Consider the following 12,838-nt stretch of genomic DNA (forward strand, 5'->3'; position numbering starts at 1 on the left):
AAGAAAAGCTGTTTTTAGTTTGAAAGCTTGTGTTTTCTTGGTGCATTATTACAATAACAATCGGTACTTAGAAACCGTTAATTTATTTATGTTTTAACTTGATCTCCTTACTGTGGTAGCAGAATGTTTTAAGTTTCAGGGGTCTTCTTATGTATGTAAGTAAGTACGCACAGATGTCATATATACCATAGATCAAGCAAACGTATCTACTTAGCGTGTCAAATGAACTCAGTGAAATCCACTGAGTTGTCCGCCTGTAATCGCAGCTTGCAGCTTTCGGGCGTCAATTTTTGTAAGTTGAAGTCAATTAAAACATAAAAAATGCCTCGTTACGTGATATTCAATTGCAACAACACAAAAATTATGAACAATCAAGAGCCTGAGACATATTTAAAATTACAGGCAAGAAACAACTTCAGTACAAAATTTGACACGCTCGGCCCCTATACAAATAGATGAACTTGTTTCTTCTATATAAATAAAGTTCTGTGTAAGTACGGGAGTCACTTTTAACACAGTGACAATCAATATTTTCATATTGATTAAGGCTTCACACGGTTTTCATTGATATTTGACAATTTTTGAGTTGAAACTCCTAAATTTGCGCTACAGATAGAATTTATAAGCCGTACCATGGCCGTTGGTCTTATAATTCTATCTGTAGTGCAAATTTAGGAGTTTCAACTCAAAACTTGTCAAAAATATGTTTTTTTAAACATGGTCTAAAGAAACACTTAATTTTATCGAAATTTGATTTTAGTGAAGGGTGCTACATACATAAAATCGACATGTTTGGTCACCTTTGATTTTTTATAAAAACTCAAGAGATATTTTAATTTAAAACTAATTCAAACAAAAGTTATGACCAAAAAAAACAGTTTTTGAACGTAAAATTTAAACAAAAGTTCACAAACACGACCTAAAATTGTTCAACTTTGATGCTAGATATCACAAAAACAATGAGCTATGAAGTAATTATGAGATACTATTTTGTTTAAAGACGATGCCGTTAGTATTTATGATAGGCTTTAGAAACTATCATAATATCAATGGATTCAAATCTAAGGTCATTGGCGCAGGAAACGCCCTTGTTCAAGAATCTTAATAACATTTCAATCTGAATTTTCTAATTAATTTTACTTACTCCATTGCATAATACATTATTTTTTCACCACACCAACTGGTAAAGGCTTTCTTTGCTATTCGAAAACAGATAGCAAAATTGCATTTTATCCACAAGGGGGCAAAAGTAATTTCATACAAATTTTAACTCGATGTCTTAATCTGGCTGCTAGATTTTACCTATAAATGATGATTTTGAATCATAAATATTGAATAAATTGATGGATTTGATTTATTTTGATGTTTTATAGTAGTCAGTATTTTGTTCGTGTTGGTGTGGTGAAAAATTTTGTGTTTCACTCGGTGGCAAAGTTCTGTTTTAATCCTGTGCCTTGATACCCTCACAACGCTCAAGATTCCACTTTTTGAACCATCGCTACGCTCGCGGTTCAATATTGGAATCTTTCGCTTGCTCAGGTATCAATATTTTAGTACGTGCGAGAACAAACAACTACTTTGGCCCCTTACCACGGCATTAGAACCCAGGTTTTTTTACTTTTAACAAACTATGCAGATTGATATCTGCATTTATTTTTATTTCATTCATATATCATGGTATTTTCTTTAAAAGTTTTTTAAATGCAGGTATATTTTGTTGCGAAAAGCCTAATTTATACAATGACAGAAAAAAACCATATTGCAAAAGAAAATATGTACCTATTAGGTTACCCATAGTTATTGTTATTAATTCAAGTAAAATATACTTATTTATAAATTGTTATTCATTTATATAATAGTTAATTAACTGTATGGTAATACTTTTGTAAGTAAACAACTATTAATAATTTCGCCAACAAACTGTCATACAGTTTGGCGAAAATACAATAATTAGAATTATACTGTGTAACCTTTTTGTGTAAATAAATTAAAAAAAATGCCAATCGTTCATATTTCATATTCCTAAAAAATCTAATGTATGCTTCCATACACCGTGTTTTGGAATTCAATAAAGACACGTTGTTTACGTACCTATGGCACAAAAAAAGCATAGATTATAGTCAGAATCTGTGATGACCTTACTCAATACCACACATATAACTCTACATAGAGAAAGTTACAGTTTGAGTACCACTGATCATCGCGGTGGTACACCGAATTAACACTCGCGCGCACGCCGGGCTACCAACTGCGGCCCGCTTAGAAACTGGGGCGGCACTTTGAAAAAATACCATGACACAGGTCCTGCTTTGAATTGATCTGTGATTAAAGTTTATAAATATTAATTGAATACCTATAAACAGGGTTTGGACATCTCGTAGCATGGTAAAACGTTAGAGCACCATGGAGTCGATTTTAACATAAAAGTCAACTCATACTCACATACTCATTCCAAAAGTTGATTATAAACGAAATAAATATTATTTGGAATTGAATAAAACTATATTTTAAATGTAAAAAAGACTGCCACAAAAAAACACGCAAACAAAAAATAATATTGTAAATAAATGACTTCAATTACCTACTGAAAAGTGCCAAATTTTGAAACGTAATAAATACAAAAGTCTTGGCAAAGAATACCTTTTTGTACCCTTTGGTGTAGAAACTCTAGGTCATACGGAAACTGGCGCATTCAAGTTATTGCCGATACGCGAAGCGTCTGGTTGAGGTAACTTCAGTGACCCGAAGAGCTGGCGACTTCCTCGCACAACGTATCAACATTGCGATACAGCGAGGAAATGTCGCCAGTATTCTTGAGTACAATGCCTCAAGGGCCTGTTTTAGACATTAGCTAGCTTTTAAGTTAGAGTCGACTTATATAGATTCTTATATAATTATGTAAATATGTTCATGTAAATAAAGAGATTAAAAGTTTATTGTTTAACATTCAGTCCTATTACAATTTTAATAATTCATCATTCTAGATGAAATTAAAAGCATTGTGACAAATTAAATACATGAGGTATGAGTATAAATTAAATTAAATTTTAATATCGACTCCAAGGTTCTCTAACGTCTTGCCATGCTACGAGATATCTAACCCTGCCTATAAATTTAAGACAAGAACGATTTAATAGAGGACTGACAAAGCCCATAGAAAAAAAGCGTACCCCTTTAAATGTATGGGTCTTTTAGGCTTAAGAAAAACTGCCCCGAAGTGGCCAAAATCATATTTTTGCGTATTTTTAACCCCGACATAAAAACGAAGGGTGTTATAAGTTTGACGTGTCTGTCTGTGTGTTTGTCTGTTTGTCTGTCTGTCTGTTTGTCTGTCTGTCTGTCTGTCTGTTTGTCTGTCTGTCTGTGTGTGTCTGTCTGTGGCATCGTAGCTCCCGAACGGGTAGACCGATTTAGATTTAGTTTTTTTTTGTCTGAAAGCTGAGTTAGTCGGGAGTGTTCTTAGCCATGTTTCATGAAAATCGGTCTACTATGTCGTGTCGTGGTCGGGGGTTTTTTCAAAATTTTATTTTTTTATGTTTTATAAGAATATCATCCTCATCATCAACCAGTGTAGTTATGATACTATTTAATAGGTGGCGCTAAAAATCGAGGTACGATGTATGAAGTATGTATGAAGTATGTAAATCCTATATAAATAATCCTTGATTAAACTTTTTCCCAAAGCGGCCCGCAGTTGAGCCCTCATAGGCAATACAGCACATGTCCCTACAGAAATAAATACAAGTAATTGTGCACACGCCCAACTCGTGGCACAAAAAATATTTATAAATAACTGGGCCCTACATCTCTTTAATTGTTTACGAATGCGTGTGGATGGTTTGTTTAGATAAAAGAGATGAAGATATTGAAGTTTACTTTGTATATAAATTATTGAAGGTACTCGCCTCGCCTTCTTATTATTATATAGAAGCGCTGGTAGCCTAGCGGTAAGTATTTACGTGCGACTTTCGTTCCGGAGGTCGCGGGTTCGAACCCCGGCTCTACAATGAGTTTTTCGGAATTTATGTGAGAAATGTCATTTGATATTTGCCAGTCGCTTTTCGGTGTAGGAAAACATTGTGAGGAAACCGGACTAATTCTAATAAGGTCTAGTTTACCCTTCGGGTTGGAAGGTCAGATGGCAGTCGCTTTGGTAAAACTAGTGCTGCGCCAAATTTTGGGATTAGTTGTCAAAGCGAACCCCAGGCTCCCATGAGCCGAGGCAAATGCCGGGATAACACAAGGAGAATGATGACTCGCCTTCTTATATATATTTATCTATTTAAGTATGTATATCGTCGCTCAGCACGCATAGTACAAGCTTTGCTTTGTTTGGGGCTAAGTTGATCTAAGGTGTCCCCAATATTTTTTTCTTTCAGTGGTAACATGTGTAAGAAAAAACAACCAAAAATGTAGGGCTCAGTCATCGACGAGCCACAGCACTTAGAAATTGATTGAAATTCCCATTGACAATTTGAATTTCGCGCCATTTTTTAGTGCCATAAAATTTCTTACAAGAATGGTTATGTACGTTTTTTCGCTATGATGGATAATATAAATGGATAATATCGTTGGAAAGTTTTTTTAAATCGATTACACGCTCCGTTAATTATTTTTAAATCGAGACTTAATCGCGTATGAGTATATAATGATATTAAACTGACTTCCAACGCATACGCGATTAAATCCTGATTTATAAATAATGTTAAACATTTTCTTCTACAAGAAAGGTTATGTGCGTTTTTTCGCTAGGATCAATATTAGTTTACATATTTAAAATTAAGAGTTTTAAAAATCAAAAAGGGCGTCAATAAAACTCAAAAAGGTAATCAGGGTCTAAATATATCGTCACTACTTTTAAACTTGTATCTTCATCTGTCAATGAAAAGAAAATTGTAGTAAGTATGTATGGAATGCATATAGACTTCCTGCGTTTTAACTTTGAAGCAGCGTGAGATACGAGATTTTTTAAAAGTAGTGACGATATCCCGGTCAATATAAGTCTTATTTTAGATTTTTGTAGACTTTACGGAGACTTATGGCGGACTTAAGGTTTATTAGATTTTCAATACTAAGTATAGATTTTCAATACTAGTTTATGTGATTTTAATGTGTACCAAATGGATCACTTTTGTTATCTTACGCAATAAATGAATCGAATTGATTGTACTTTATTTTCATCTGCCTACAAAATGTTAATTGATAATGAAGACCCTTCTTCGAGCCAGGTGGTCCCAGCGTGCATCGATTCCACTCTGAATAGAGTCATAAAATAAGTTTACAACATCGCACGAAATGCTCTAGCATGACGAAGCTTCAGCAGTGAACTAATAACCTTTATTGTAGAAATTTTATCCCAATTATTTCGGGTTTTAGATAATTGTTAGCCTTAGTCTACCGTTTACGAGTTATTTGAGCATTTTTTTTGCCAATAAAAAAATATTTAATTGATTTTTAGGAATTTTAGGTCAATTATTTACTCAGAATCAGTACCTACTTTCACTTCTCTACTCGCAGACTAAAAAGTGTCACAGAATTTCCATACATTTTTTGTTACTTTCCTCTTTGTTACCCCATACAACATGTACGGATAATGAGTAATAAAATAAAGAAAAAATCGTATGGGACAATTTTACTACTAGGATTGAAAAGGCTAGTAATTAAATTAAATAATATTTTTTAAATATCACGCTTTATAAGTGGCCAAAAAAAAAAGAAATGCTCATTTACGAAAAACGGCCTATATTATAGTCGACTTCAAAACTTTCTTACTAAATTAATCATGTAAATATTGATCCTAACGAAAAAACTTAAATAACCTTTCTTGTGAGAATAATTTATTGAAAAACCTTAAATATTGCTAAAGTTTCATTTATGCGTTTACTTATATTACGTGCAGTGTTACGTGCGCCCGAACTAGGTAAAGAATCCTGTATCTCGGGCAAAGAAAATGCTATGATAATTATTTTTGTGCCAGATAATTTTAGCTGTGGACAACCGTTTACGAGTTATTTACGAAACACGTTCCATATTATCGATTTTACAAAACTTTCTTAGTAAATTAACCATTAAAATATTCAATCGTAAGAAAAAACGTGAATAACCTTGTAGAATAATTTATGCCATTAATTTCTGTTGAAGAATAATTTTAGCTGTGGAACACCATTTCTTAAGTATTTGCGAAAAACTACCTATATTTTAGTAAAAAAGTTTTTTTATAAATAGATTACATTTATAAAAAAAAACAAAGAATTAATTCATAATTACAAATATAGCATTGCATGTAGTGAAGGCAGATAACGTGGCTTTCTGGTAATATCATCGACGTGTCGCTAGCTTGATTTATGGTCGCAGCAAGTGCAACAGTGATGTGACCAATATTTAAGATTATCGATATCGACAGTTTTGTCGATCAATATAAAGAAACTCTAGGGCCTCCAGACAATGGTTTTATCAATACTTAAAAAGGAATTATTTTGTACAGATAAGATAGCGCGTCTGTGAAAATTATTGTTGGGTTTATGTGTTACCAAAACTTATTTGTTGCAGCTCCGCACACTCTTTAGAAATGTTCGGACTGTCACTGTTCAGTGATGAGTAAATTCTGATAATTGCATAAATTTTATAGATAAAAAGATGATAAAAGAAGAATCTCCACATTATTATTTTATAATCATGTCTAAAACGCAAACACGCAGCCCGCCAGAATTCAGATGGTAACTAAGGATCCAGTTTTTCATTGAAAACATCAAGACATTTCATATTTCATAATTAAATTATTTGAAACATTTTAAAATTAGCACCTGCCTATTGTTTTGTCCCATCCCTATGAACTCACTGACATGTGGCTCTTAATTATAACTCTTCTCGCCTAAAACCACTGAACCGACAAAAAACCTAAAATAACCGTATTTTTAATCCAGATCTGGTTACTGAACTCCACAAAAAACCAACACATGTCTAGGAATGGGTTAAATTCTTTTTTTACGGAAAGTGTCGTTCGATTCGAAATGGTAAGTTAGGGGTTTAATTTAGTATTTTGAAATGCGTTTTTATGTAGTTTTTTTGGGATGTTTTTATGATTTTTTGTATTGAGAGATGAGTAATGGCAACACATGGCAATGAGCGTGATTGTTGCCATATGAACCACGTGAGAATTGTTTTTTTGGTTCGGTTTTAGATATCCTAGAACGTACGTACATTTTTGGAGTTACCTGTCTCGAAATAAATGTGACAATGTCTTTGTTAGTCAGTCGAGATATCTTTTCTGAATTACTTCTACCATATTTGGTGACGCTGTGAATATATCTCGCGTTTTTGAAAACTGTGGATTGCTCCATATAAAATTGACTTCATAAACGCGTGCCATCCTAAACCTTGACGTTGGCGGAATCATAGACACTCTAAAATTGATTGAAAATGAAGGAGCAAAAATTGATTTGGTTGACCGCTATAACGCCGTGGCTTACGTGGGCGACGGTCTCGCGATGGTCGCGCGACGGCGATGCGACGCATACGAAATCAAACCTTATCGATATGGAAGTATGAAGACGCGACGGCGACGGTTCGCGCTATAGGCTACTGGCCTCCTAGTCAAATCACCTTCTTTTTAAGAACTGTCAAAACGATTTTGAACGACTTGCTAAATATGGCATTAATATGAAATCGAATTGAGTGGCAACTGATTTACTTTAATATATTTCTATCTAATTTACAAAATATAAATTGGAGTTAAACATAACTTCTGTCTCTGTTTTTCTTATAATTATCCGATTCTTTATTTCGTGCTTATAATTATCTGGTTCTTTGTTTCAGCGGGTAAAAACGCATTTTATCCACTAGTGGAATAAAGTAATTTGACCTTGAATAGAGGCAAATTTTCTGCTTTAAAATTGATAAAAGTAGGTTAATCTAGTGATGAAGATGTTTTACCACCCTGTGGAACTACTGGAAAGCAGTGATAAACGCGATTTTTTGCGTTGTACTTTCCTCGCTATAGTAAGGGAAAAGTTTTGTGTTACACACGAGTGCAAATGTATTTTACTTCTCGTGTATTGAAAAACTCGCTTCGCTTCGCTCGTGGTTCAACTATAGAATCCTTTCGCTTGCTCGTTTTTCAATTCCACACTCGGCGTTAAAATACAACTTTGCACTCTTGTATAACAAATAACTATTTTCTACAAGTCAAGTTGCCTATTAATCCCTATGACCATATAAGTCAGTTGTCATTCTTATTTTGGCAGCCAATCAAATGAGTCAGAACATTTGCAGCGCATGCGTGCTGCAACCGTTTGTCATGAGACGATATCCGTCTGGTCTGGCATCTTTGTCATATCCGCTTTCAGGATATCATCACTTCGTTTTAAATATTTGCAATTTTTTGCTCCAGTAACTTCTTTTGTAACAAGTTTCCGGACCGATACGACCTTTAAATCTTCAAGAAAAGAGCGTACACCCATCTTAAAGGCCGGCAACGCACCTCCAACACCTCTGGTGTTTCGGGTGTCCATGGGCGGCGGTGATCGCTTACCATCAGGCGACCTGTCTGCTCGTTTGCCTCCTATCCCATAAAAAAAAGTTGTCTTCAAGCAGACTTGCTAATTTGTAAAACAATATTCGTATGATTCTTTTTGAATTTTCAAGACATCATAACTTCCACCACCACATAGATTTGAACATGTTTGAGTTTTTGCATGCCAGCTGTTGGGACTGATGTTTGAATCTCGAACGCATTAGGCTTGTGCTGTTTCTTGTTCGTTGATCGGAGCGCCTGATCTCGTTCAATCGCTCCCACGAACTAGTTCGCTCTTTTAGGTCTCTTTGCTCATTTAGTTCAGCCAGACCAGCGACCACTGCGGTCGGAAAAGATCAGAACGAATGGGGACCGAATAGTGTCAAAATGATACGAATAGTCCACAGATAGTAACATTCCGGGTCCAGAAAGTACCGTTGTAAGTAACCGAAGTTTAATATGAAAACTTGACTTTTTTTGTTGCTCTGCTAAGTAGCTCTCGCTCGGTCGGCGCAGCACACACATTCGTTCTCGATCAAATCCGCTCGCGCTCGCCGATCCTATGTTGAACTAAATGAGCAAAGACCGATTCTCAGAGCACGGAAAGATTCAGTTCATTTCGGTCATTGATGGATTTTTATTCCTAACAGTTCATAGTTCGTGAACGACACAGAAGCCTAGAACGTAGCGGAATCTCGCCACTCGAAAGTCACAGCATCACGTCGTTTTCCACAGACTTTCGAACGGCGAATTCCGTGCGTTCTGACATTCTAAAATTTGTCTCTGGTCAAATAGGCGTGTCCCTAAAAGTTAAATCTTACCTTGTATACCATATTTTATGCAAAAACACATAAACAAATAAATAAATATTACAGGACATTCTTACACAGATTGACCGAGGCCCACGGCAAGCCCAAGCAGGCTACGTAGTTGTGGGTACTTCAGACAACGATATATATACATATATATATAATATATAATACTTATATACATAGAAAATATCTCATGACTCAGGAACAAATATCTGTGCTTCATCGCATAAATAAATGCCCTTCACTGGGATTCGAACTCTGGGACCGCGGGCGTAGCAGGCAGGGCTGGTCTACCGACTGCAAAGCCAGACCTGTCGTCATAAAAAAGTAAATAATTTGATATTTGTTTCTTTGACGCGGATTTTTCTTCTAATACTATTGTATTATATCTACTATACTCGGCACCGTACCTCGATTTTTTAGCGCCACCTATTAATTAAAACTAGACACGTGTATTGACGTGATATCATGATTTTAAAATAAAGAAATATGTCATTTGTTCTAATAAAAAATAAAAACACTCAAAAAATATTTGAGGAAAATATGATTTTGGCCACTTTCAGGCTGCGAAACAGCGCCATCTAGTTTTAAGCCTAAAAGGCCCATATATTTCAGGGGTACGCTTTTTGTATGGGCTTTGTCAGTCCTTGTATTCAATCGTTCTTGATATTTTTATATCCCTAATATCTTATATGATTTATGATGTGATTTTTTTCACTTAATATTTTTATTGACATTCAACTTAGAATAAGTTTAATAAATAGAATAAATTGATACTGACGATTAATGTTTAACAATCTTGTATAATTAATGTGTAAATGTTTTGGTTCAGTAATTGCAAACATGCAAAAGGAATTTATAAATAAATATATAAATATAAAATAAACTATTTGTGTTTAGTCAATAAAACTGTCATTTTGTTTCAATCATCCTCTTGTCAATTGTCATCATTGTCATACCTCCAATAAAAGCGAGTGGAGTGGTGGCGGAGAATTTTTTTTATTTTTTTTGAGAAGAATCCACCAGTTTGTCATAAGAATAAGGTGCCGTAATGAGATCAAGTTGTGTTTTCTATGGTTAAATAAAACAAATGAAATAATTATAATGATTTCTTGTTTAATACAACACCACCTAAGTATAATTTACAATGATCTATAAATTTTAATGTATGCTAGTGCTGTCATTGTCGATGTTTAGATAGCTCGGATAAATTGAGAATCACACACAGAATTAAGAAGGGCATAGAGCAGTATCAAGTAAAGATACATGGCTACCAAAAATTGAACAAATCGTCACTACTTTGAAAAAATCTCGTATCTTCACGCTGCTTTCGTCAAAGGATTTAAAACGCAGTAAGTCTATGCGGCGCATTCCATACCATATTTTACTATTAATTTTCTTTCTCATTGACAGGCGAGAAGATACAAGTTTTTTAAAAGTAGTGAATATCGAAATACGATAACTGTCGGTACTGGGTTGATTTCTAGGCAATGAATTCTTTGGTCGGATTTTTAATAAAATAAATAACACAGATTTGAACAAAAGAAGTGCATTTAAGAAAATTCAACGATTTTAACGAAAAAAAATCGTAGTTGAATTGAAGAATTGAATTTAATTCGTATTTTATTTCGTTCATAGCAAAATTTTATCAAAAGAGTTACGAAATAAAAATTGCTTCTACTGATAATGTATGCGCGGGTGATCGAAGGCAATCGTTGTAATCATAAAAAGGTATGCCAAATATAATTACAACCACGAAAATTATGAAAATGGATTGCAATTTACAGCTTAAAGTCGTTGTAAGCAAGTGTTTATTCTCAATTTATTATACATTATGAAATGTTGTGTCTAATATATTACAGTTAAATGTTTAACTTCCTGCGAAAAAATGGGGGTGTAATTTTGTTGCCGGTACTAAAATACACCTACATCCAATACAGGTTGTCATTATCACAATGACATAGATGTTACAATAACTCAAACATATTTATTTTTTATGGATTGTTGTAAGTTTTTTTCCTCAGAGAGAATATTAGAATTCAAAAAATACAAAGTATTGTGTATAAAAAATATGAATGATAATGGTTGTAAGTTTTTTAATTGAACCGAACCACCTAGATTAAATTGTATATTACTTGCCAAGATCATAAAATGATATAATTAGTATTGACATCAAAATTACGTAGCAAAATTGCCAACAACACATGTCTTTAAAGTGACTAACCTAAATTATCTTAAAGTCAAAAAACTGGTAGGCAGGCTCCCCTTTTACAAAAATAATAAAATGGTTTTGTACTTCAATTAAAAGCTAAAAAATGTATATAAAAAATACAAACAAAATGTGTTTTACCAGTTTTGCCTGCATTTATTTTTCTCACTTATTTTGGTTATTGCAAAATGGAATATACATTTTCCTATATACACATCGAATTACTTAGATATTGCGTTTAGTAGGTATACATACTTAATCGTGATATGATTTAATCCTTCTTGAATTTATAAATAACTAGAGAAGGTATTCTAGATTTTCACTGAAAGTTTTCATCATTGCTCGAATCGAAGTATAGATTTTTATTTTATATTAACTTCAAACACTCAAAGAGCCTTGTTTGTACACATGCGGAAAGGAATGTCGTTTTTAAAAAATCTTTCACGCTTGTGAACACATGTACAAAAATTCCAATATTATAGAATTTCAACCTCTATTCCGCATATGCATAAATTCAGCCTTAGAGAAAAAGAATAAGGAATCCTTTTTTTTAATCAGAGACAAAATGCACAAATAGAAAATGCAAGAACACAACATCGGAAACCAAATTTTAATATAAATCTCGTATTACAGTGATTTTTTTACTACTAAGGTTTCTCTAAATTTTCTACAACATGAACGATTTAATATCCAATATTATGGTATATTTAATAATTAAACGTTTACACTCGTCTAGAATTACCATTTTTAACAATTTATAACTCATGACAATCATGATAAATATTTACAACCTAGCTCTTAGCCTATGAACTTAAAAAACAATTCCTTGGAATAAAGCAAGCACAAAATAAATGTACCATTGGTACTAAAATAACACTTCAGATCATTTCCTTACAGCAAACGTATTTAAAATCAATTCCGTAGCAACAATTCGTAATGCAATTAGCAAAATACACACAGAAAATAACTATCGTGAACTATTAAAAATCGGCGGTAAAAATACAGTAAACGCCAAAAAAAAAAAATAAGTAAGTAGTCTTTTTTTCGCAAAATGGTTTCTTACGTGTAAACCACAGGTAAAAATATTAATAAAAAATAGAAAAATGCAAAAAGTAAACTTTCACAATGAACCAAAACGCTTAGCGTTAATATTAAAACTTCATGTACCATTACGTTTTCCTAAACAGTCCAATACACCTACTTATTGTTCGTATTATTTGTATATTACAAATAATGATTAAATATTTTTAAATATTGATATGGACCTTTTAAGGTTATTTTATCGTTGACTTTTTGATTAATTAG

The 12,838-nt window shown here is 33.4% G+C and overlaps 1 protein-coding gene across 1 annotated transcript in view; it reads right to left on the reverse strand.

Annotated features, from left to right (window-relative positions):
- The window catches only part of LOC125237291 (forkhead box protein P1-like), a 27,809-nt gene extending 18,464 nt beyond the window's left edge, over positions 1–9,345 (reverse strand). Inside the window, exon 1 of the mRNA XM_048144281.1 lies at positions 9,334–9,345. Within this exon, the coding sequence (XP_048000238.1) occupies positions 9,334–9,345 (12 nt within the window). The remainder of the gene's footprint in view (positions 1–9,333) is intronic.
- Positions 9,346–12,838: the final 3,493 nt, after the last annotated feature.

The sequence above is a fragment of the Leguminivora glycinivorella genome, chromosome 21, assembly GCF_023078275.1.
Source record: "Leguminivora glycinivorella isolate SPB_JAAS2020 chromosome 21, LegGlyc_1.1, whole genome shotgun sequence".
Lineage (NCBI taxonomy): Eukaryota > Metazoa > Arthropoda > Insecta > Lepidoptera > Tortricidae > Leguminivora > Leguminivora glycinivorella.